The sequence below is a fragment of the Prionailurus viverrinus genome, chromosome A2, assembly GCF_022837055.1.
Source record: "Prionailurus viverrinus isolate Anna chromosome A2, UM_Priviv_1.0, whole genome shotgun sequence".
NCBI lineage: Eukaryota > Metazoa > Chordata > Mammalia > Carnivora > Felidae > Prionailurus > Prionailurus viverrinus.
Window position 1 is genome coordinate 121,077,782 of NC_062562.1, and position 26,642 is coordinate 121,104,423.

General features: G+C 43.6%; 1 protein-coding gene across 3 annotated transcripts in view; it reads right to left on the reverse strand.

The window, feature by feature from the left end:
* Positions 1-672: 672 nt before the first annotated feature.
* The window catches only part of CPVL (carboxypeptidase vitellogenic like), a 118,924-nt gene continuing 92,954 nt past the window's right edge, over positions 673-26,642 (reverse strand). For all 3 annotated transcript variants that reach the window (XM_047849033.1, XM_047849031.1, XM_047849030.1), the window contains one exon: positions 673-812. In XM_047849033.1, the coding sequence (XP_047704989.1) occupies positions 708-812 (105 nt within the window). In that variant the 3' untranslated portion in view covers positions 673-707. The remainder of the gene's footprint in view (positions 813-26,642) is intronic.

A 26,642-nucleotide genomic window follows, 5' to 3' on the forward strand; every position in this document is an offset into this window, starting at 1 on the left:
TATATGTAAAATTTCTATTTCAAAGAATTCCAAGCTACCACACTATGACAAACTCTATTGTTACTTACAGAACAAAATGTTGTGACAACTTTACTCCCCTGCTGCACTTTGCACACACTCTTAGAAGGAATTTAAAATTCCTATTCAAGACCTCCGCCTTCCGTTTATCTGTTTCCATCTGAAACACTGTCTCTGAATCCATTCTTCCCATCCTTTCGGTCACAAGATACCATTCCTAATCACGGGTAGCATTTTCTTAAAAAAATTTTTTTTTGTTTATTTATTTTCGAGAGAGAGACAGACAAACAGAGACACAGCGTGAGCAGGGGGAGGGCAGAGAGAGACAGAGAGACACAGAATCTGAAGCAGACTCCAGGTTCTGAGCTGTCAGCACAGAGCCCGACATGGGGCTCGAACTCATGAACTGCGAGATCATGACCTGAGCAGAGGTCGGACGCTTAACCGACCGGCGCCCCCGCATAGCATTTTCTTACAGTTAATTTTATAATGAGCCATCTCTCACCCAAAACAGAACCTTACTTGTTTCAAGGATAATTTTTTATTGATGAGAAACATTTTAAGGCTATAAAAAGCTATAAAAAGGTACTTTTCTTATTTATACGACATTTTCAGGTTTGGAAGTTTTCTTCTCAAAGATTAAGTCCCCTGACCTTTTTTTTTTTTTTTTTAGGACAGCAGCTTATCCATCAATAAGGATCCCATCCTCTCTCGAAAACAAATCGATTGATCATGTCAAAAGATCTCAGCGGCTGGTCGTAGGGTAAAATGTGCCCTCCACCTCGAACAATTACCTTGGAGAAGAAAAGTAAAAGGTAAAAAAAAGTTAGAGAAATGGATGTTCTACATGAAGGGAAAATTTTAGTTCAGATTAAAGTGTTTTTAAAGCTTACATGAAATACGGAACATATTCTATCAATCCAGGCCTTTGGGGCATGCTGATTGTCTTAGATTTGATAGCTTTCATAACAGGTACGTTAAGGTAGGATAAGGTCTACAAGTGTGTGGTTAGCTACTTTAATTTTTTTTTTTTTACATTTTTATTTTATTTTTGAGAAACAGAGTGAGACGAAGCGTGAGCGGGGGAGGGGCAGAGAGAGAAGGAGACAGAATCTGAAGCAGGCTCCAGGCTCTGAGCAAGCAGTCAGCACAGAGCCTGATGCGGGGCCCGAACCCACAAACTGTGAGATCATGACCTGAGCCAAAGTCGGACGCTCAACCGACTGAGCCACCCAGGCGCCCCGTGGTTAGCTACTTTAACACAAAGTTGTGTTCATCTTTCACATGCATGAAGCGTGAGAATTGTCTTTCTCCTCTTGGGAGGGAGCCGTCTGCTGCCCCGTGGTCGGTTATTCTTACCTGGTGAGGACTACCCCGGGGCCAGGTCGGTCCACAACCAGCTGGAGGGATGCACCCAATTCCCCCCCTTCAGTCCGCTGACCCATGTGGCCCTCACCCTGCGCTCTCTACCTGGCATCTCAGCGTTTGCCATTAATACAGGGGATATTTGGATTCTCCAAAAAATTAAAACGACAATAAATGGAAGTCTTTGACACCTGAAATGTTACAAGGCCATCGTTTTGAGTAGCACAGAGTACTACTTTCCCCCCCCACCTTTTATTGTGAAAACTATTCAAACATACAGCACATCTGAAAGAATTTCATAGACTTACCACTTAGGTTCTCTCGTTAACGCCCACGGTACTCATTTTCTCACTGTCCATCTATTAATCCATCTTATCTTTTTTGACACGTTTCAAAGTAAAATGCGGGCATCAGTACACTTCCCCCAGATTTTATGTAAAATTAACACACCCTGAAATGCACTTGTGTTTAATACGGACTCACTGAGTTTGGATGGCACGGTTACCTGTGTCACCTAACAAGATGTAGAACGCATTCTTTTTTTTTTTTTTTTAATGTTTTTATTTATTTTTGAGACAGAGAGAGACAGAGCGTGAGCAGGGGAGGAGCAGAGAGACAAGGAGACACAGAATCGGAAGGAGGCTCCAGGCTCCGAGCTGTCAGCCCGGAGCCCGCGGCGGGGCTCGAACTCACGGACCGCGAGATCGTGACCTGAGCTGAAGTCGGATGCCCAACCGACGGACCCACCCAGGCGCCCCGATGTACAACACATTCTTAAACACATATAGTTAAGGTGAATTCAGACCCTAGTGCTAGGTGCCATACTAATTTAAGAAAGGGGTGGGGTCAGGGTGGGGGTACTGGTCTTTGTACTCAGAAAGACTGTAGGCTCAGCAGCAAGTGCCCCAAGTAGAGGACCAGGAGAGGCCTTCATGATTCAGTACCAAAAGGGAAAGAACTGACAGCGGGTGTTGGCAGGGCTCCTGCATGGGGGAGTCACTGTAGCCTGAGATATTCTATGGCACATGTGGCAACCGGACAGCGGCCAGTAGTGGATGGAGTGAGGGATCCCATTCAGCGCGTTCTAGCTGCTAAGTCACAATCGGCAAGTAAGGACCACTTTGACGAGGCCCTTCGTAGTGTGTTTTACCTGTCTCAATAAGAAGGGAACGGAGGCAGAAAAAGAGTACAGATATATTTCCGTAGTGCATTTATTATATTACAAATCCACCCCCAGCCCCCAGCATCTTACAACCTTGCCATGCGGCCAGTGGGGTCAACATCAGTAGATGAGTTTTGCTTTGCAGCTCACAGCTAGCCCAGGTGTGCAGAGAGATGGTAGGGATCACCATTCACACCAGCCTCGGTGACAGAGTGACACGGAGCTCTTCGGAGGCTTGCCCAAGTCACACAATCGTAACTGAGAGAACAAGCTAGAACCTGGCTTCTGATGCAGACACCAGCGTTTTTATTCAAGTCGCGGTATTTGTACAATCATTCTTCACATTTGAGCCAAACTTTGCAGCTTAGTCACAGAACATTTCACCCATCTCTCAACAGCCCTCTGAGTCAGGTAAGGGAAGCAGACCACCATTACAGACGTGAGCTAGGACTTGACCCTCACATGCGATTGGAAACACCTGCCTCATGCAACACTCCATCAATGGCCGTTTGTCCCTTGCTCCAATGACAGTGGAGCCCATCTACCATTTGTGTTCAAGCTTGCATCTGGGAACCCAACATGTCTTGCTTTGTCACAGACTGAAAGTGAACATACGTGTGACATGAGTCCCTGTAGGTGACTCTGGAGGAAAACTTTTGCTGCCCCCACAATCCCAGGCTAGAATTCTCTCCTGTAGATTCCCATCCAAATCTCCAGCCTTGGCAGAAATCTGATGAGTGATTTTGTGCCACTTCAGCTCAGCTGAGGACACTTAAGAAAGTCATGTTTGTGACAAAACCCAGCTGCTGCTTCGACTGGAAATGAATTTGGCAGCAATGGTCCGGAACGGTGGTATGCTGAATCCAAGAGCTAAAAGGTCAGTCTGCCTCCAGGACCAGAGCTGCAGCTAATGGGGGGGGGGGGGGGGGAGCCTTTATGGCGTGGCTTGGAGTCAGTGTGCAGGAGCAAGACTTGAGGCACAGCAAGCTGTGTGACACTGGACAAGTAATTTACCTGCTCTGAGCCTCAGTTTCCTTAACTGTACAAGAGAGAAGAAAGTATTACCTCTTGGGATAGTTGGGAATTACGTGAGAAATTAATGGAGTAATATTCATGGAACACTTAGCACGGTGTCTGGACTGGGATGGAACTCAATAAATATTAGCCATTGTCATTATTTTTCCAATGGTCCTCCCTATTCAAAAGCCAGGATCAAAATGCTTGTATCAAACTACCCTAAAGCCTTGTATTCCTACATTAGCATCAAGAAATCTGGGTTTGAGTGGGTTGCTGAAAACAGTGGCTTTCAAACGTGACTGTGCCCCAAGATGCTTGAGCTTCTTAAGACAGATTGCTGAGCCCCAACCCCTAGACTTTCCAGCTCTGAAGGTCCAGGGCAGGGCCTGACGCTTCTAACAATTCCAAGGTAATGCTGATGCCGTTGGTCCAAAGACTACTCTTTGAGAACCACTGTTTAGAAAACCTTTTTCCATTCTGTGGCAAACCGGGCAATTCTCTATTTATATCAATAGAGAACGCAAACAGAAATTAACACCTAGTCATGATCTCACCTTAGTGTATTTCTTCCTCATCATCTGCCCTCTTGGTATTTACACACACACACACACACACACACACACGTGCATGCGTGCGCGCACACACACACACACGCACACACTTCCATGACCATGATAATCAAGTGGTGAAGAAGAGATTGGGTTGGGTGTTAACAATTCTTATTCTCAGTAACCTGCATGACCCCCCAGCCCGGGACCAAATCACATCATAAACGGTGCCATGAAGATTGGAAGGAAAAACTCATTTAGGAACAAGGTCGTTTTCGCATGTCACAAAATTTTCAAAGTATATTCCCTAGCAGATTAATATAGAGCATTTTACTGATGTTAACTTCAAAAATAAATTTACGAGTGCCAGAAAAAAACCAAAAGATAAATTTTTGAGTGCCGAAAAAAATCACTCTGTTGTTTATAGCCAAGCTGCTCACCACTCACAAATCAAGGGCACAAACCACGCCACGGTTTTTAGAGGTGTGTAACAAAATGCGACAGGGCTATGATTCCATATTTAAATGTGACAAGATTAATCCCAAGGCTCCCTGGGTAGAATTGGTCTCAGCAACAGAAACTGCGTATGTTGGGTGTTTCTACACGAGAGCTGAAACCTCTAAACTCATGTATTCCAGATGTTCCAGGGGGTCACAAATGTGTCATGAATCTTAAAAGGGTTATGCAAACACTTTCAAGCTTCATTCCACTTTAATTTTTAGAGAAGGATATAATTCTCCCTGGAACCAGAAACACGGACCTGGCCGTAAAGGTTTCCCGGTTGTGCTTTTATAGGCGACAAGATATAGTGGGAAATTCACACTGGGCGTGTTGATGTGGGTGTATCAGGGGAGACTTCGTGGGAGCCTTGGAGGAGCAGATATCTGGACAGACAATGCTGGCTGGGGTGGGGGAGGGACCACACCCAGAGGAAACTGCCCTTGCAAACACAGAGGAGTGCGAAAGTGCACAGACACCCCACAGCCCACGAGCGGTTCCGCACATGAACTGTCAGCACAGAGCCTGACGCGGGGCTTGGGCTCACAAACCACAAGATCATGACCTGAGCTGAGGTCTGACACCCGACCAACGGAGCCACCCAGGCGCCCCACCCTTCTAACCATTTTTATTTTATTTTTATTTTTTTTTAAATTTTTTTTTTCAACGTTTATTTATTTTTGGGACAGAGAGAGACAGAGCATGAATGGGGGAGGGGCAGAGAGAGAGGGAGACACAGAATCGGAAACAGGCTCCAGGCTCTGAGCCACCAGCCCAGAGCCCGACGCGGGGCTCGAACTCACGGACCGCGAGATCGTGACCTGGCTGAAGTCGGACGCTTAACCGACTGCGCCACCCAGGCGCCCCACCCTTCTAACCATTTTTAAATGGACAGTAGCATTTAGTGCATTCACAATGTTGTGCAACCGTCACCACTATCTTGTTGCAGAATGTTTTCATCACCCCAAAGGGAACCTGATATCCATTAGCTATCTCTTCCCATTCTCCTCTCCCTGCCAGCCCCTGGAAATCACTAGGCTGCCTTCTGTCTCTAGGGAGTTGCCTCTTCTGGACATGTCTTAAAGGGTTTAAAGCATGGTAGTGAGTGATATGCTCAGATTTGCATTATAGAAAGATGACTTCTTGTGTATTGGGGGGGCTGATTTAGAAGGAAATGATACTGAGGCAGGGAGGCAAATTTGGAGACCAGCTGTCCAGGGGAGAGAGGATGTGGGCACACGGGAGAAATGGGGAGGAGGGGAAGGAGAAGAGGAATGTCGGGCTGGAACCAACAAAATCAGTGACTAATCAGACATAAAGGTAAAGTGAGAGCATCCCCCAGCACATACACACATCGCCCCATTTCAGGCTTCTGTCCCAGCTTTGCAAGGGGAGATGCTATTAACCAAGAAAGAAGAAAAAGAGGTGAGTTTGGGAAGCAAGCAATGTGGGATAGATTTATAAATCTCTTTTTTCACTACAGGACGATGCAAACCTGGAAGAGAATCTTGCTTGTTATGGTTTCTGATTTATACTAGAGTTGTTTTATTATTTTTACCTTATTTCATATTTACAAAATCTTAACGTTTTCATTTGCAGACCGTAACCATGAGCAGAAACGGAATAAATAGGCCCTGAAAGAAAAAAATATACTAAAAACAAAAGGTACTTGGGAATGAGAATAAAAAAACAAGCCACAGCTTGTTATCAAAACCAACAACGATAACCCTTCCCCTAAAAAAAAGAAAAAAAAAAAAAGCAGAGGTCAAAGTTAAGAGCTGCTCCCAAAACATCCGGGAAAACTTGAGATTTACCAGTGTACGTGTCTAGTGTAGCAATGGATTATTGAACACAACGGGGAAAGGTGCTTTAGCTGACCGAAATGTAGCCATCACAATGGAACACATCCTTGTATCCAATACATAGCTTTGATGCTATTGACAGTTCCCTAAGGGCCTCCTAGATATACCATCTCACTTAATCAGTTACAACAATATCATAATTTAGGATTTCCACTTAAAAAAAATTTTTTTTAATGTTTATTTATTCTTGAGGTGGAAAGAAGGAGCAGAGAGAAGGAGAAGACACAGAATCCAAAGCAGGGTCCAGGCTCCAAGCTGTCAGCACAGAGCCCGACGCGGGGCTCAAACCCACAAGCAGTGAGATCATGACCTGAGCCGAAGTCAGATGCTTAACCGACTGAGCCACCCAGGCGCCCCAAGATGTCCACTCTTGACCATGATGCAATAGCATGTGTCAAACCAACCCCACCCCACAAGAACACCAAAAGCCGAATTAAAAAGAAAAGAACGCTGGGGCGCCTGGGTGGCTCAGTCGGTTAAGTGTCCGACTTCGGCTCAGGTCATGATCTCACAGTTCATGGATTCCAGCCCCGCGTCGGGCTCTGTGCTGACAGCTCAGAGCCTGGAGCCTGTCTTCGGATTCTGTGTCTCCCTCTCTGTCTCTGTCCCTCCCGTTGTTTCTCTCTCTCTTAAAAATAAATAAAACATTTAAAAAAAAAAGATAAAAAAAAAAAACGCTGTTTGAAAACTATCAGAAAGCAACGAGGGCTTGAGAGGCCAAGACCATGGAGAAAAGAGAATCGCGGAGAAGTGAACCTAACATTTTGTGCTGCTTTTCTCTCTGAGAAACTCACCAATGCCTAAGCTTCTCTTGCCAAGAAGCCAAAAAAAAAAAAAAAAAAAAGTGACAGATAAAAGGATGAAAAGCGAAGCAAGGCTTAGGGTGTCTGGGAGACCAAAAAATAGAAAGAAAGAAAACCCCAAAGAAACAAAAGATGTGATTTGAAATTGCAGGCTTGTCATGGAGGTGAACATCACAGGCTTTCTGTTAGACCCATCAAAGACAAGGTTAGCCCTCCAAAACCTGAACTCTAGCACCCACTCGCCATGTGAGCCCCTGACTGAAGCCAGATGATCCGCCCTTATACTAACTGGCTTTCAGAAAAAAAAAAAAAGCCTTTTTTGAAGAAAGATAACATCATTTTTCATACATTTTGTCCAGCATTCAAGAAAACGTAGTGGGCATGCCAAAAGATAAGATCAAAGGTCCAGAGACCAAGGGAAAAAGCAGAAAACAGAAAGAGACCACAGGGATCCAGATACTGGAGCTATCAGGGATAGATTTTAAAATAACCATGACCAGGGGCGCCTGGGTGGCGCAGTCGGTTAAGCGTCCGACTTCAGCCAGGTCACGATCTCGCGGTCCGTGAGTTCGAGCCCCGCGTCGGGCTCTGGGCTGATGGCTCAGAGCCTGGAGCCTGTTTCCGATTCTGTGTCTCCCTCTCTCTCTGCCCCTCCCCCGTTCATGCTCTGTCTCTCTCTGTCCCAAAAATAAATAAACGTTGAAAAAAAAATTTTATAAAATAACCATGACCAAATTATTTAAGAAGTTATGGAAAACACGGAGGAAAAAAAAAAAAAGACATGAGATGACAAAATATTTAACTGTGTTTAACTGGAGTCCTGGAATAAGAAGAGAAGGAAGGAACAGTACAAAAGAAATAGTAAAGTTTAGAGACCGTGAGTAAAAAACTCACCAAAATTGGCAAAAGTCAACAAGCCACAGCTTTGAGGAGCTCTACGAAACTACGTGGGAAAAATCCAAAGAAAACTGACCACATCTGGGCACACAACGGTAAACTGTTAACACCAAAGACAGAGAGAAAATCTTAAAAGTTGCCAGAAAAAGAAATCGCACTTTCAATAACTTCAAAGAAACAAGAAAGCTGACTAGTTAACGGAAACAATGGGAGCTAGAAGACTGTGAAATCCTATCTTTCAAGTTAGAAAAGAAAACAGCTACAACCTAGAATGTCCATGTAAATGACCGCATACAGATATTTTCAAGGAAAGAAAAAACTGGAGAAAGGTCTTGCCGGCAGGTGTGTAAAGAAAGGTTTGAAGATTGTTCTTCAGACAGAAGGGTAATGGTCCCTAATGGAAACATGCAAACACGGAGGAGAATGAAAAGCAATGGAGAATCTACATGTGTACATAAAAATAAATGGATGGCAATAATAATAATGTCTTGTGGAGTACAAACCACATAGAAGTTAAAACAAAACAAAACAAAAAAGACAACAGTTGCACAAAAGGTGGCACAGAGTTAAGGTATTTTCAGGTATTTGCATATCTGGCAAATGATAAATGCACTGATTCAAAGCCAACTTTCTGTTTGTTTTTTAAATTATTTATTTATTTATTTATTATTTATTTTAATGTTTTATTTATTTTTGAGAGAGAGAGAGAGACAGAGCATGAACAGGGAAGGGGCAGAGAGAGAGGGAGACACAGACTTTGAAGCAGGCTCCAGGCTCTGAGCTGTCAGCACAGAGCCCGATGCAGGGCTCAACTCACAAACCGCAAGATCATGATCTGAGCCGAAGTCGGACACTTAACTGACTAAGCCCCTTTTTATTATTTTTTTAAAATTTAAATCCAAGTTAGTTAACATCCACTGTAATAATTGTCTCAGGAATAGAATTTAGTAAACACCCAGTGCTCATCTCCAAAGTGCCCTCATTAATACCCATCACCTATCTAGCCCATCACACTACCCAACTCCCCTCCAGCAACCCTCAGTTTGTTCTCTGTATTTAAGAGTCTCTTGGGGCGCCTGGGTGGCGCAGTCGGTTAAGCGTCCGACTTCAGCCAGGTCACAGTCTCGCGGTCTGTGAGTTCGAGCCCCGCGTCGGGCTCTGGGCTGATGGCTCAGAGCCTGGAGCTTGTTTCCGATTCTGTGTCTCCCTCTCTCTCTGCCCCTTCCCCGTTCATGCTCTGTCTCTCTCTGTCCTAAAAATAAATAAACGTTGAAAAAAAAATTAAAAAAAAAAAGAGTCTCTTATGGTTTGCCTCCATCTCTGTTTTTATCTTATTTTTCCTTCCCTTCTCCTATGTTCATCTGTTTTGTTTTTGAAAGACCACATGTGAGTGAAATCATATGATATCAAAGTCAACTTTCTTAAATCCGCACGTGTGTTGTAATCTCTAAGGACATGGTCAAAGGATGGATAATATCCCTACATTTATTGCAGCATTATCTACAATAGCCAAGTGATGGAAATAGCTCAAGTGTCCATCGACAGACGAATGGATAAAGAAGATGTGGTATACATATGCAGTGGAATATTACTCAGCCATGAAGAAACAATGAAATTTTGCCATTTGCAATGACATGGAGGGAGCTAGAGACTATAATGTTAAAGTAAAATAAGTTAGAGAAAGACAAATACCAGACGATTTCACTCATATATGGAATTTAGGAAACAAAACATATGAACAAAGAAAAAAGAGAGAGAGAGAGAGAGAAACCAAGAAAGAGACTCTTAACTATAGAAAACAAACTGATCGTAACAGAGGGGACATGGGTGGGGGGATGGGTGAAATAGGTGAAAGGGATTAAAAGTGCACTTATCATGATGGGCTCTGAGTTATGGATAGCATTGTTGAATCATTATATTGTACACCTGAAGCTAATATAATATTATACGTTAACTATACTAGAATTAAAATTTAAAAATTAACACAAAATAAAATTAAAGGAGAGATGATAAAACAATGTATTATTAACAAGGTAATAGTGGTTTTTTTAAAAAAAAAGACATTTTGTCTCCAAAGGAAAACACAAGATAGAAGGATGAGAATAAATGGCAGAGACCTTTCTGTGTAACATGAAAAACAGACTCCTGACAATCAGGGAGCCTTGAAATGAGAAGAAATCTGGTGATCAAGTCATACCCCCCCCCATCTTTTTAGAGAGGCACAAAATGAATGCCTCAGAGATGAAGGCCCTTCAATCACATCTCTTAGCCTAATCTCACCAGATCAAATCAGTTAGATGTTTCAATGTGCTATGAATGTCTCTGATTAAAAAAAAAAAAGTCATGGAAATTCTCTTTAAATCAGCTCCAAGAATTTCTATGTTAATTTCAGCAATGTTGGTATGAATGACTAAGGTTAGAACCTTCTCCCCCTTGATCATTTTTGTCAGTGGAAAACTAAAGCACAGGACAGTGTCGTAGGAAGCAATTCGGCTTAGTGGTCAAAAGCATGAACTCAGGATTCAGCAGATCTGGATTTGAGTCCAGCCCCTTGACTTTGGCACAGGGACTTAACTGCTTCAATTTTCTCATCTGTAAAAATGAAGGTAAAAATTAGGGTGACCAGTTGTCCCAGTCTGCCCTGACCGGAGGGATTCCTGGGAATATGGGATCTTCAAACTGTTAAAGTTGAAAAAGGGTCAGGCAAACTCTAAGAATATCTAACTTTTTGTATGGATTCAAAGAGATGCATATTAAACATTGCACAGCACTCAGTTGGTAAATACATAGTAAGCTTGTACCGTGTGCCATACAGACATATATCAACACTCATGCAATGGTCATCAGACTATTATCTCCTTTTTTATCGTCAGAGGAGTATGTTTTCCCTTTAAGAGTGGAGTAAGATCAGAAGTTACAACACTAATAAATATAAAATGTAGTACTATACTTGTTCAGAAGAAGAATTATATTGTTCAGGAGGGACAAAAATTCTCTTCCAGGCTTTCTTTATTTCCATGCTATGAATCCTTCCTTCCCACGGGAAAGGTCCCAATTAAAGTAAGAAAGCAGATTGAATGTGAGCTCAAACGTCTGTCAATATGCTTGACTTAACTGTCTAGAGTGAATTTTATCCCTTAAACCTGCCAACATCATGATCCGTCCCATCCTTTCCCCCCACCCCCTTTTACCACTTGCAATGCCAAACACCCTCTTCTCCCCACATAGAAATGTCAAGCAAGCAAGACCTCACTTGTCTTAGCAGAATGGCAAAAAGCCATTCTGTCTGTTTTTATCCCCTTTGAAGAACTCACTTTACAACCTAGGATTTGATGCAGTTAAAAAAAGCAATCGAAACTTCACTTCCTCCATGTCCAGTTTTATATGTGAAATCCACAAGAGGGTAAAGAGCACAAAATCTAGTTCATTAATTACTCGTACTCAATATCTAGCTTTATGATCTGTTTGTAGTTTTCTTTGGGAGGAGAGAAGGGGGGCGCCAGGGAGCAGAGGGCAGACGTTACGGCAGCAAATGCTCTCTACTGGGGGTGTATCGAGTACGTAGAGTCCGACTCGCTGCCTTCTGGGGAACAGGGAGACAAGAGCCAGCCATCCCGCTGAAGGTTGACCTCCTACAAACATCAGTGCAGGGAGGCTCTAGCATTGTGTGCTGGAGCTCTGGCACTGGCTCAGGACAGCCGATTGTGTCTACTGCTGCCCAACTCCACGTTCAGTGGTGTTATGTTGGTAGCCTGAAATCAACCACAGTGGAATATTTACACCACGAAAATGGGCAAACACTACAGATCAATGTCCCCCCCCCTCTCCCAAGCCAGTTTACCTTCCGACCACTGGTTCTCTGACATCTTGGCTCTCCTGGGGAAAGATGAAACATTAGAGCATTCTTTCTCTGTCCCAAAATAAATAAAAGAAATATCTACTCAAATCAATAAATTATAAGGTCTAAAACGTCTCTGAGATCTTGGCTTAGGAAATCAGATGGGCAGGGTTTCAAATATTTGCAGAAAGATGAGAAGGTCCTGCTGCCTGCTTCCAGTCCTGCCTACCCCCACTGAGTTCTGGTATAATAGGCAATAAGAGTTTCAAGACCACACCACAACATTCATGGATGCTTCTGTTTGTAGTAGATCCCTTGCAACACCCCAAAGCTGGTCCGTTTGGGACAACTACTGACTAGAAAGGGTACCTAGATTCCACTGTGCTCCTGACCCACAGCCTAAGGGGACCCCAGACCCAAAAATATCCCCAGGAATTGAGGATATGGGACACGCCAATGATCACAACATTTTCATGATGTTATTGGTTGAAATAAAACAAGGCACATGGTTTTCACTAGCAAAGCAAAGACTGTCCCAGGCACAGGTAGTGCCTTTGGTCCAGTTGATGATGTGGCGGTTTCTTAACACAACTTTATTTCATTCTTGCCCTTTTCTCGGCCCCACTCCACCCTCCACCTTGTTTATTTTTTGGCTCTGTTTAACATTTCCACAAGCAATTTTGTGGATCTGGTTACACTTCAAATTGAAACACAAAATGTTGCCGTTTAAAAAGCAACCCCAGTTCCCTTTGTTCCTCAAATATCATTAAGTTTTAAAACCTATTCTCCATGTGTGGATAATACTTTAAACGTTAGTCTTCTTAGTATTTATTCACTTCTCATAATGAAATGGTTCTCTGTTAAATTTCAATAGATATTAAAAACCACTCAACAGCTAAGAGAAAATTATGCATCATTGCCTAGCTGTTATACCTCAGTAAATAGATTTGCTACCCAATTTGTATTTTAAATAATACAATAAATTAGCTCCCTGAGTATTAACTAACTGCATATTTGGGTAGCTTAATTTAGAAGCATTCTTTTTATGCTAATCAGCCCTCTCTAATGAAATAGAACCACATGAACTAAGATGACTCTTGGCAAATAATCAGAGTAAAATTGGGAGTCGCTATTGTTTATTATTTCCTTTGTTTTCAGGAAGCAAGCTGTGTGGGGTTTTTTGTTTTTCTTTTTTTTTAGGAAAAAAAAAAAACCCAAACACCAAAAACTCAATTTTTTTAAAGGACAGGACATTCTAGTCAGCCACTGAGATAATGAAACTTCTCTACTCCTCCCATACGTTTATTTCCCAGAATATTTCTCCTTTCTTCTCCTGTGTAACACAGAAAGGAAATCGTCTTCAGCTGACATGAACAGGGCATCCTTTCGTTTGAAGGGAATTGCTTTGAACCATTCATGATCTTAGCACACCTAGTCTATTTCCTAGAAGACACTTCGGTACATGCAATTGGTAGGCAACCACAGCACTCCTTGAGAATTGCATTTTTCACACACACACACACACACACACACACACACACACGAATGGGCGTGAATATAAGGTAGGGGCCAATTTGATTTTCATTCACTGGACATTTACTGGGTGCTGGGAACGGTGCTAAGGGGTTTGCTACATGTAGAGATAAATGATATCGTATTCTTGTCTTCAAGGAGCTCAGTGTCAAGGAGGGGAGAAAGGCAATTAAGGAGGTAAACTAAAGAGAAACCCCAGTGAGGTACATGCACTAGAAGATGTACATAGAGATGTAGAGCAGGAGGTATTCTGGGAGAAGGAGGGCTTCCTAGAGGTCAATTTATTTATTTATTTACTTATTTATTTGTAATCTCTATGTTCGAATGGGGCTCAAACTCATGACAAGATCAAGAGTGGCATACTCTACTGACCGAGCCCCCTAGAGGTAGTTCTTATCCCTGAAAGGCAAATGGGGGTTTTCTGGGCAGCCAGAGGAGCAGAAAGGGCCTTTCCAGGGGGATTGCTGACTAATAAAACAGCAAGGTGGGTCTGGGGAATTATAAGGTGTTTTGTTTCGTTCTTTAGGATTCTAATGGAGAAGGAGGGAGGGTGAGAATTCAGGTGGGGGGAAGAAAGCCCAGGCCAGACTAACCTCTTTACTACTCTATGGAGAGACTTCAGGCTTTATTCTACAGGTAGCGGGGATTCCGTGAGGAGGTTTGAATAAGGGAAAACATGATCAGACTGGCATTTGGAAAAAGCACCGAGAGACGAGTAGAGTGGAGAGGAGGACCACTCTAGCTGGAAGACCAGCTATTGTCAAAGGAAAAAAAAAAATTTAAACCACAACTTAAAACACAGAGTGTTCTTGAATAGCATCTTCTAAAGCCTGTGCCTTTTCTTAAAACACCACAAAGCAAACACAGTTTCGTTTCCGAATGTATAAAGTAAGGGAGCCATCTTTTTAAAAATGTGCCCAAAAGGCTATACGGGTTTTTTTTTTTTACTGTGTTATATAAAATCGGTGTCTTTCTCGTTAAATAGTTCTTTGCGGTTTCTGTGTCAAGCACTAGGATATGAATCAAGTCAGGCTGCTGAGAGGGATCTATAAAGCAGATGCGGCGAATGCTAGTAATACTTATCAATTACTAGTCTTCTTAATTTTCTGGCAAGACACATAGCAAAGCAACTGGCTAAGTCACTTCACCTCCTTCTTGTCTCAGTGGGAAAGTAATGGAAGTGGGGGTATTTTTGATGTGCTGGGAAAAGATTCAGACTCTCCTCCCAATGGTCTAGGTCTTGCCTGCAAATCCGTGGCGTACATTAAAATCTGTTTGCTTTTTAAAAATTTATTACACTTTTTTTAACGTTTATTTGAGAATGACTGGGACAGAGCAGGAGCGGGAGAGGGGCAGAGAGAGAAGGAGAGAAGAATCCAAAGCAGGCTCCAGGCTCTGAGCCATCAGTATGGAGCCTGACACAGGGCTTGAACTCACCAGCTGTGAGATCATGACGTAAGCCGAAGTCAGACGCTTAACCGACTGAGGCAACCAGGTGCCCACGTCTACTTTTTTCAGTTGCTTCTTATATTCAGTCACTGCTGGTGAGTTGAAGTGAAAAGGGGCTGAGGAACTAAATTTCTTATTTTTTTTTAAGCTGGGTATTTCGGTAGCCAACCTTAGCCCTGGACATCCAGAGAGAAAAATGCATCTGCCTAACCAGAGCAGTGCCAAGACTTGGACACGATGTGTTCACTTCAGCCTTTCACCGTGTGTGGAAGCCTTTCCATTTGATGATAGCCAGAGAAGACGGGAAAGACGGCAAGAGAGAAAGAAGACAAACTGAATGGCAGACGTGAGAAAGGGCATTAAGCCCCCCTTCAACCAAACAAGCCCACAGGAGAGAGGACTAAGACGAAGTCCAAGAGTTGGTGAGAAAGTGAAATAATCATATCTCTTATACATTACTGGCAAGAATATAATCCGTTTGGAAAACAGTTTGGCGTTATCTGAGGAAGCTGCAGATGCTCAAACCCTGTGAACTCATCAGTGCCACTTCTAGGCATTATTCTTAGAAGCTCTTGCACACAGGCACAAGGACATATGTTCAAGAACGTTCACAGCAGCAATGTTTGTAGTAGCAGAAAAACTGGCAACAACCCATGTGTCCAGCAGAGGAATGGATGAATGGTATAATCATGCCGTGGAATACTATGCAGCAATGAAAAAGAAACAAAGCACAACCGAACCTATTGACATGGATGAATCTCAGAAAGCACTGAACAGCATAAGCATGTTATTACAAAAGACATATAGAGTAAGTCCTTTTATATCAAATTAAACATGAAAAGAAAAATATTGTTTATGGAGATGCATATCTGTAGTAAAACTTAATTTTTTTTATAAAAGGAAAAGGATGGGGTGGGGGTGGTGCCTGGGTGGCTCAGTCGGTTGAGCACCCGACTCTTGATTTCAGCTCAGGTCATGATCTCATAGTTCATGGGTTCGAACCCCGCGTCAGGCTCTGTGTTAGCATGAAGCCTGCTTGGAATTCTCGCTCCCTCTCTCTCTGCCCCTACCCTGCTTGTGCTCACTCTCTCTCTCTCAAAAATAAACAAATAAGCTTTAAAAATCCAATAAAAAAGGAAACGGATGATAAAATCAAAATCCAGGACGGTGGTTTACCTCCAGAGGCAATGAGGGAAGGGAGTGGGATTGGGGAAGGTAAGTTCTTGGTAATGCTGCATTTCTTAAGCTGGCTGGTAAGTACAAAGGTGTTCATTCATCATTATTTGTTTTATCTCACACAAGTGTTATATTTACTCTTTGGTTACTCTTCAATTTTTAAATTTTTTTTTTCAACGTTTATTTATTTTTGGGACAGAGAGAGACAGAGCATGAACGGGGGAGGGGCAGAGAGAGAGGGAGACACAGAATCGGAAACAGGCTCCAGGCTCCGAGCCATCAGCCCAGAGCCCGACGCGGGGCTCGAACTCACGGACCGCGAGATCGTGACCTGGTTGAAGTCGGACGCTCAACCGACTGCACCACCCAGGCGCCCCCTTTTTCTTTTTTTTTTTTTTTTTAATTTTTTTTTCAACGACTCTTCAATTTTTAATTAAAAAAAAAAAGTAAAGCAAAACCACCTACAGATGCTGCCAAAGTCACAAAAAGGAATCTTTAAAAAATTTAACATGTTCTCTGTCACGCTCTTCTCATCTGTCCAACACAGACCTGATGAGATGGGCCATGTGTCTAAAACAGCAAGTGGGGAGGATATAGAGAAGCAATTAAACGGAAACCAAAGCAAAAATGGGAAGTGCCCCTCTGGCGCGCGGCTCTGAGAAGACCGGGCTGGTGCCAGAATCTAAACCTTGGGACTCTGGTTGCCGCAGAAGAAAATAAATATTAGGAACAAAAATAAACACCCACATACTCCAGGCAGGACAGCAGAAGAGCAGAAAGGAGGCCAGCTAATTGGAGGTTTTGTTTTGCTAGACATTTTTTCCCTCTTTAAATCTAAATTCCTATAGTCCCCTGCTTCCCTGGTTCCATATGTTAGAGGCTCAGTACAAATGGCACAGAAGAAAGACAAAAACAAAAAGGCTGGACGCTTCATTTATTGTCAACAGGGATGTTTCAGATTATTGTTGGACTAGAAGGGACTCATTGCTTTAGAAACATCTCGTTACTCAGTGTATTTTTATATATTATTATTAGACTGCCATGTGGCAAAATGTGGACTGTGTCCCCAGCCCCTCTATTTCTTCTACCTCTCACGGAAATTGTTGAGTAAAGTTACAACAGGATACAGCTGCTGTAGTTTCAAGCCTTTCTGATAAATAACATTTAGTTGAGCCTTTAAAACATAGTATCTATTTAGGACCCTATTAGACTGGGAAGAGAGCTTCTTGCCCTGTGAAAACAGATTAACGCTAGGAGAGGCAGTAGGAATATTTATTCCATGCTTACTAGGTGCCAGGTAAGTGTCAAGTGATATATGAAATATATATGAAATATATTCAATATAGTCAAGTGAGATATATATATATATATATATATTTCTACACACACACATAGATACACGCATTATCTCATTGAATCCTAGCAACTAATCTTTTCATGAGAGAGAGAGAGATTAATGTTATCCCCACTTCCTTGATGAAGAACCTCTTGGAGAGGTTAAGTAACTTGCCCAAGGTCACACAGATAGTAAGTGGTGGAACAGGGTCTAGAGCTGTATCCAATCTTTTAATCTCTGCACTATGTCACTTGTGTATGGCGATAGCAGTAGTTAGAATTGCCAAGGTCATGAACTCGAAATACACTTCAAGGCTACTTGAGAGCTAAACTCATAACTCATAACTCACTCTCCAAAGGTGGTCTATGGTTGGGGGTGGGGAGGATCTAGAAATTATTCAGTAATTCAAATAGTCTAATGCATGGATTCTTGGTCATTTTGTGTCATGTGTCCATGGGTCTACTGTGGCCTATGGACACTTCTCTGAATAATGTTTTAAAATACATTTTATATGGGGGCGCCTGGGTGGCTCAGTCTGTCGAGCATCCGACTTCGGCCCAGGTCATGATCTCACAGTTTGTGAGTTCAAGCCCCGCATCGGGCTTTGTGCTGACAGCTCAGAGCCTGGAGCCTGCTTCAAATTCTGTGTCTCCCTCTCTCTCTGCTCCTCCCCTGCTCATGCTCTGTCTCTCTCTCTCCTTCAAAAATAAATAAAAACATTAAAAAATATTTAAAAGACATTTTACATATATGTACATATATAACAGATTACAAATGAACCCATTATATTGAAATTAACAAAGTAGTAAAAAATAAATTTGCGATATAGCATTATGTGTACTTCCATATGAACACATTCAACAAGAGCGACTAATGGGTCTGGTAACTACCGTAATTAAAAAAAAATTTTTTTTAACATTTATTCATTATTTGAGAGAGAGAGAAAGAGAGACAGCATGAGCAGGGGAGGGGCAGGGAGATAAAGAGAGGGAGATGCAGAATCTGAAGCAGGCTCAAGGTTCTGAGCTGTCAGCACAGAGCCCAACATGGGGCTCGAACTCATGAACCGTGAGATCATGACCTGAGCCAAAGTCAGACACTAAACCGACTGAGCCACCCGGGTGCCCCCGATAACCACTGTTAATTTTAAAGTAGTAGTGATGTTGATAAATGTTGTTTCAAGGTATTTGAAACAGTATGTGTATTTGATATGAAAGTATTTCTGCTTTCAATTGGTGACAGAGTCAAAGGTACTGCTAAGGCCTCTGCGGTTTGTTGCCTACATTCATAATGGGAGGAAATGCTAAATTTCGTAATTCATAATGGAAGGAAATGCTATTTAAGTTTGAAGTCAGTGAACATAAAATGCATTTTTTTCCCTTCTAAGTTCACTGACCCTTTGAATACTAACCACAGATGCTTGCCCTAGGTTAAGAACTCTTACTAAAGAACTGAACGATCACCTAATAAAAATGTTACGTTTACTCTTGATAAAGTTTCAGTTGAAATCATTGCATTTTTATTTTTGCTTTGACATGACGTTAATTGTATCTAATCATCATAGTATTTTACCAATGATGAATATCCAGAAATAAATTCAAGATGCATGGTGGACACCCATCTTTGTCGAGAATCGATCTGGATGACGTTTACAGCAGTCGATCTGGTTGTCTCATTTTTGATAAGTAGCAAAGACACGGTACTATCTAAAGATTTTGCACAGAAGACCATGGCATTTCAGTACAGCACAGAAGTCTGCTGGGAAAAGGAAGCTAATGTTTTGAGTAAATAACAGAGGCTCCCTACGAGTCCAAATTACTAATGGTCTATCAGTATTTTGAGAGAACAAAGACCACTTGTGAAATCTACAATGCACAGCAGGGACTGAGGTCTAAAATTTAGCTTAAGGTTTTGTCTCAGGATTTCAGAGAATCAGAGCCCCACAAGTAGACACTGTTGGCTATAGGACACTCTTCTAAAAAGTGAGGTTTCAGATCAATGGCTGGTTTGTTAAGAGTGAAAACTATGTTCTCAGGTTTCTGGTTGACCTGTGTAAGGAAGTAAAATCGGTCAGGATTTAGAGCAGCCTGTAGGCATCAGAATAGAACTTTATCCAAACATAAGCCACATGGGGTTCCTGCAAGAGGAGGACATTTGGGCATCAGTAGAAGGGCAAAAGACATCACAATTTAGGGTTCCCCCAAACAGGATGCATTAGAATTCTCTAACAAGCTTATATACCGATTCTCCGGTCCTACCCCAGACAAAGTCAGAATATTTGGAGATAGGGCCTGGGAATCTATATTTGCAAGCATTGGCAAAATGCAGCGGATTAACAATGGTCCCAAATTCTTTGCCATTCTTCCCATTAAGAGGAATCTAGGCCTCTTCTGTGATTTGCTTTGACCAAGAGAATGCAGTGGCAATAATTTTCTGGAACTTTTGAACCCACCGACATCTTTGGCTTCTAAATTTGGGAAGCCACCTGCCATGTTGTGAAGCTAGGTCGGGACACTGCATGGTTAGGGGCCATATGGAAAGAGCACTGGAGAAGAAGAGGCCACCTTGGATGTCTCCGCTTTTGCCAAACTCACAGCTGAATGCAGCTGCCTGGGTGGTCTCAGGCTATCTCAGGTGAGTCAGAAGAACCATCGAGCTGAGCCCATTCCACCCACATAATGAGAAATAATAAATTGCTTCTGTGTTAAGCCACTGACTTTTGGAGTGATCGATTATTCTGTTAATAAATAACTGAAAGAGGGAAATATTTGCTGACAATTCTTTATTCTTTTTCCTGAAAAAAAAATCTGATCTTCGCTTGGAATCTTGCTAGGAGTTGAAGAGCAAGGCTGGATCCATCTTTCTAATGCAGATAGACTAATTACACTGAGCGCTTAGGGGAAGTCTGATATTATGCAAAGACCTATATCTCATGTGGCATCAGGCAAACCACCAGCCTCTGATGCCATCCCCACTCCCCCTGCCAACCCTGAGAGCTCACAAGTACATTATCTGGGTGGCCTTTGTGGCACCCTCAGATCCCCCTTTGAAGATGGACCAGCTCCCAGCCTCCAGCCTCCAGCCGTCAGCACCTTCCGGTCTGCCTCAGCTGCAGACAGCAGCCTTTCCCAAGATGATGCCCTTCGGAGGGCAGCCCGCATTTGGTGACTGAGTGAGGTGGGGGGTTAAAGGCTTGGCCATTTTGGCCCAATGTCGGACGTGGATGGAAGAAGACTCTCTCCAGAGCTCCCTGCCGGGTTGGCCAAGGTTTCTCAGGCATGCGTCACTGTCTGATTTCCTCTTCTGTCAATTCTGCTTCCTCCCCCCCCCCCCTTTTTTTTACAGGTGTTGATCCCTAATACGCATCTTATACCCCAACCTTGGCCCAAATGCCTGATTCTGGAGAACTTAGCCCGTGACTACCATGGAGCTCTCTGATGATAGCAAGCCATGGCCATTGCCATCATCGTGGTTTGACCGCTATGTTCTGGTCTTCTGCTCACCACCTGATTCCCATGCGTGGACAGAACTTTTCCCAGATCTAGTGATGGAGACAAAGAACCTATGAATCAGGACAGCACTCTTTGTAGAAAGCGACAGAGCTGGGAGAGAGAGGAAGACTCTGGGTAACAATTTCTGTAACAAAGCCAAAACATGTCCCCAGGGAATTAGCTGCATTTGGTAATCATCATCTCAAATCTATTTAACAGTTACTTTCTTCCATTAAATACTGTTTTAACTTCATCGCCTCCCTTCTCAACTAGTCAAACACACACAAAAAATCACATTTGTTGCTCTTTGCTTACTCTGATTTTGTCAGGGGCACCAAGGACTTGATGAAGCCCTTTCTGGAACTGTTAGTTCCTTGGGGAATAGTTCTTAATGCTCCCTAGGGTGTTTAAAATTCCAAAAAAACCCACAAAACAAAACAAAACAGAAAACAAAACAACAACAACAGTTGTCAGGAGGAAGTCCAAGAGACGCAAATGGCCAGCTCTCTGTCACTCCCTCTGTGGATTATCTGTGGAAAGGTTCCAATCCCAGCCTGGCCTCCCTTTGGACTCAAAGGACTGTGGTTATTCTTGGCTCCGTTCGACAGTTGTGTGTAGTCAAAGAAATAAAACAAAGTGAATGTTCGTTTTAGAAGGGCACACCTGGGAAGCTGGGGTTCTTACTGCTTTCTGTCTGCACATCATGCTTTCCCTCTCCTCCTCCCTCTTGTAAGCACCCTGCTTTCCTTTAGGAAACGGACTTTTCCACGTGGACCGGATGCACTGCCAAGTATACTGGCCATCGCCCCCACCTCCGTCACCACCACCACATACGCACCCCGAGGCCAGACGTGTAGACTAGTCCGGCCAACAGGAGTATCCCATCCCTTCCCCCGACACTGCCCTCACTGCCATACTTAGAGGCATGGTGGCGCAAGGGAAAGGTTGAGATTTGGGTCGTCAAATCTCAGATATTACTACTCTTTGACCCTGTCAAACATCAGACGCTGCCACGATTTGACATTGTCAGATCTCAAATACCACTACCGCGATTAAGCACGTTGCGCAGGTGAAACTTGTGTTTCCTCCTTTGTAAACCAGTAAGTACGATCACGTAATTTACAGGGAAGCGATTAGCATTCCGTAAAACGGTGGCTAAAAAGGGTGTGACAGGCCGCGGGCCCGAGCGCTGACAAATGCGGAAGAACTGGTGGCCGTCATTAGCCATTCCCTTGGGCCCTCCCGACACCCTTCTCGCTCAGAGTTTACAGCACCAGAAGGGGCCCCCAGCCAGTGAGTGGCAAGAAATTCACACGAGGTTTGTCTAGCTCCAGAGTCTATCCTCCTCTCCTGACACCAGACCACCTTCCATTGGTCACGAGTCTCCAAAACAGTGAGGGGCGAGGGGGGCTCCTTGCCTTTGGCTTCTCTTACATAACCTCTAGCAGAAGGTCTCATTCCTGTTGGAAACTCAGGGAGAAGCCCTTGAGGAGAGTATGGCAGCCCACCGGCCTGAGGGTCTCACAAGACACACTCAGGTCAGGGTCAAGGTGCAGTCGTGGCTCAGGGCTTGTGCTTTAGGGGGCTGGTGGTGCTTATTGTGGCTGCCCAAGGAGAACACTAGAATGACACCAGCATGTAGGCTCTCCCTGTGGATACTTAGCTTTTAAGTAGGTGTGACCACAGAGTAAACACCACTTCTCAAACAGCGATCAGTCCTCACAACGTTCCAAAGCTTATCGCCACAACCTCCATTTCAGGACCTCAGAATCAAGCACTGGGCTCAGGAAATAGGTGAAGAAGCTTCTTCCAATAGAGCACCTTACAAGACTCCTTATTTCCCAGGATCCCCTTCCCTGACCTCTCTCCACCCTGAATTCATCCGATTGCTGCCATTTTAAACTTCCCAAAGGACAGCTTTGCAAACGTGCTTAACCACCTTCCATGGTGACAAACATTGTATGTTTCCATTTATTAGAGATACTTAGAGCCGTCCAGTTCACAGAGACAGGAAGTAGAATGTGTAGGACAGTGGTTGGCCAGGGGCTGGGGTTGGGGAGTGGGGAGGTAATGTTCAATAGCTTCAGTTTCAGCTGAGGAGATGAAAAGAGCCATGGAGATGGACGGTGGTGATGGATGCACGATATCATGAAAGCTTTTAATACCACTGAATAACACACTTAAAAATGGGTAGGGTTACGGGGGAATAGCTGGCTCAGTTGACTCTTGATCTCGGGGTCATGAGTTTAAGCCCCATGTTGGCTGTGGAGCCTACTTAAAAGGAAATAAATAATTAAATGAAATTAAAAAATGGTTACGATGATAAATTTTATGGTATTAGTATTTGACACTTTAAAAAACTGGAGGGGAACCTGGGTAGCTAAGTTGGTTAAGTGTCCAGCTCTCGGTTTCAGCTGAGGTCATGCTCTCATGGTTCATGAGTTCGAGCCCCATGTTGGGCTCCATGCTGATGGTGTGGAGCCTGCTTGGGATTCTCTTTCTCTCTCCTTCTCTCTGCCCCTCCCATGTTCATTCTCTCTCTCTCTGTCTCTCTCTCAAAATAAAAATAATAAACTTTAAACAAATTGAAAAAAATTTTGAAAAAGAAAAGCCACCTTCAATGGCTCCCACTGCTTCAACAATGGAGCACTCACCACTTTCCTACCATTGAGGGCACAGGACCTTTCCCAGTCTCTCTCCTGGTTTTCATTCTCCAGGCTCCAGACTGGAAACCAGTAAGCTGTGTGCTCTGCTGGTGGCCTGCTCTTCAGGCACCCACCTTGAGGCTCTGCCTACCATGTTTTCTCTGCTCATTTTAGCTAATTTCAGCATCTGTTCTTTTATCAATATCAGAAGTTCCCAGATGAAGCCATAACTCTTCTTAACATTGGGTGAGCCTGACCTCACCTCCTACTAAGCTCTAGTACCTGTTAAAAACCCTGATGCTCTGTCCATAGGAAGTGGGCACATGCATGTGACTTCACAGCTAACATCAGATGTGAAAACATCAGATGTGAGATTTCCCAGGCCTTCTCGAATTATAGCAGACAGGTATGCAGGTGGCAGTTTTCACTGTGCTAGCATGCAGCTGCTAATGCATCATTCCAGAGGTGTGTACCCTTGTGAAGTAGAAAACTACTGGGCTGGAAGCCAGGAGGCCTGGAATCTAATCCCAGCTCAGTCGTTAAATGGGTAGGAGACTTTGGACAGTCACTTAACCCCTGGGCTTCAGTTTTCCCACTTGGAAAATGAGATCTAAAATTTGCTTCGGCTGTAAAATGCTACCTAGCTGAGACAATCCATCCTGTAATTATTAAATAACCTGAATTGATATTGATAACGAAAATACGAAATAAAAATAACAATGACTCAAACTGCAGTCGGGAAAAATAGGCTTGTTTGAAATTCTGCAAAACTCATGTTAGCAGAAACTTATGCCCAGTAAGATTTGATAAGAATGAAAACGGACCGGTGACTCAACCCTTTCTTTCAATGTGTACATGGAAAATAATTAGTCTCAATAAAATATTTTCAGTGAAATAAAGATGGAAACATTTGAAATGGTTGCAGTGCTTTCTTCAGAAACTTTAGCCTCATGAAATTTATTTTTATTTTCTTTAATGTTTATTTATTTTTGAGAGAGAGAGAGAGAAAGCGAGTGAGCGGGAGAGGGGCAGAGAGAGAGGGAGACACAGAATCCAAAGCAGGCTCCAGGCTCTGAGCTGTTAGCACAGAGCTGGACGCGAGGCTTGAACTCAAGGACTGAGAGATCGTGATCTGAGCCAAAGTAGGATGCTTAACCAACGGAGCCACCCAGGCACCCCTCTGAAATTTATTTTAGAAAGATATTCTTAAAGAAATTCACCAGTGTTATTCTGCTTAAAATTTTATATTTCTAAATGTGGAGTCAAAACTTCCTTAGGGTGAAAATGACAATTCAATGATATAAAAACAAAATAGCGTAATAACAAAATAGCCCGCATTTCAAAAGCAGTGACAGCATGCTCACAGATCATGAACAGTAACTGACTTTTGGAGAAGGGTGGAGAAAGACCCCAAAAGGAGCAACAGGTGGCCATGGGTTGTCACCAGCCAAGGAGAAAGAGGATTAGACCTTTGGTCTACACTGTAACACTATTAAGTCCACACACACACACACACACACACACACTGAAGGTCACTGTACTATTCTATATTGCTTGCTAACTGAACCCTTCTGGGGATTAATGAAAAATAGGTATTTCAGATCTTTCGTAGATATCTTACAGATAACTCAGTCCAAACCTTGCATTTTACAGATGAACAAACTGAGAGAAGCCCACTGCCCCAGATGATGTAATACGGCTGTCTCCAATTCTCAGAATCGCGTAGATACCAAAGGCGTGCTGGCTTCTAGGGAACGAAACGAGTAGGAGGCAACAACCAGCCCTCCTTCTTCACCTGATCTCCGCAGGCTGGCTGGAGCTGCCTTTGGTTTTCCCAGGCATCGCCTGACGGGAACACGTGGGCAGAATGGCGCTCTCTCCACCCCGTTGCTCCCCAGGGACAGCTGTCATCCTCTGAATCGGACATTTTAGGCAACCATCCGGAGACAAGTCTACTTTGGTTTCGATTTTTAAATTAAGAGCTGTGGAGTCTGGCAAAGAGTGAGGTTTCTTTCTTGGCAGACACATTTACACGCTGCTGTTGCTGAAAAGCAAGTCCGTGGCTCAGGCCCGTTTTTTTCATTATCAAACGCTTGACATTTGGGCGGTATTCTCATCCGAAGGCTCACAGAGAATGCCTTTGTTAGCCCCGGAGCTCATTTCCCTCCTTAATTCCCCTCGTCTCCGCGCACCACCCCCAATCCTACACTGAAGCATAAGGGGGGGGGGGCGGGAGTTCTGCCAACATTTTAAAATCACCTACATAAAATGCGGATCCCTGGCCGTGTGGTAAAACACTCCCTATCACAAACACATGTGGGCCTTGCTTCTTTTGTTACCACTTTTTGGCAGCCGGAGGAGGGCCATTTCATCGCTCAATGTGCTTCGCATTCACAAGAAGAGTCAGTGGGGCTTAGTGGGGTATTTGTCACAAGTTCCTGAGTGGCGGCCAATCCCTTTTCCCACCTCTGTGGTGCACACTGCCCCGTAGCCTGGTCACATGGGCACTGCCAAGTGCTGGCATGATCCACGAGGCTGGTTGAGGGACACAGAGACACAGGTGGGCGGAAGCAGCCATCAAGGATCTGGAGGACGTGTTGAGTGTGCCCGGTGGGATTGTCATCATAAAGCAGTGCAGCAGGCGAGGACAAGGGACACGTCCATCGCTCCCTAGCAGTCCCACTTTCATGTTTGCCCTTAATAGCCTAAATCTTAATATTTAAACTTTCCCTGGGGCGCCTGGGTGGCTCCGTCGGTTAAGCGGCCGACTTCGGCTCAGGTCATGATCTCGCGGTCCGTGAGTTCGAGCCCCGCCTTAGGCTCTGCGCTGACAGCACAGAGCCTGGAGCCTGTTTCGGATTCTGTGTCTCCCTCTCTCTGCCCCTCCCCTGTTCATGCTCTGTCTCTCCCTGTCTCAAAAATAAATAAAACGTTAAAAAAATAAAAAATAAAATAAACTTTCCCCCAAGGGTTGATTTTCAATCAAACACTTTCCCTGATCTTG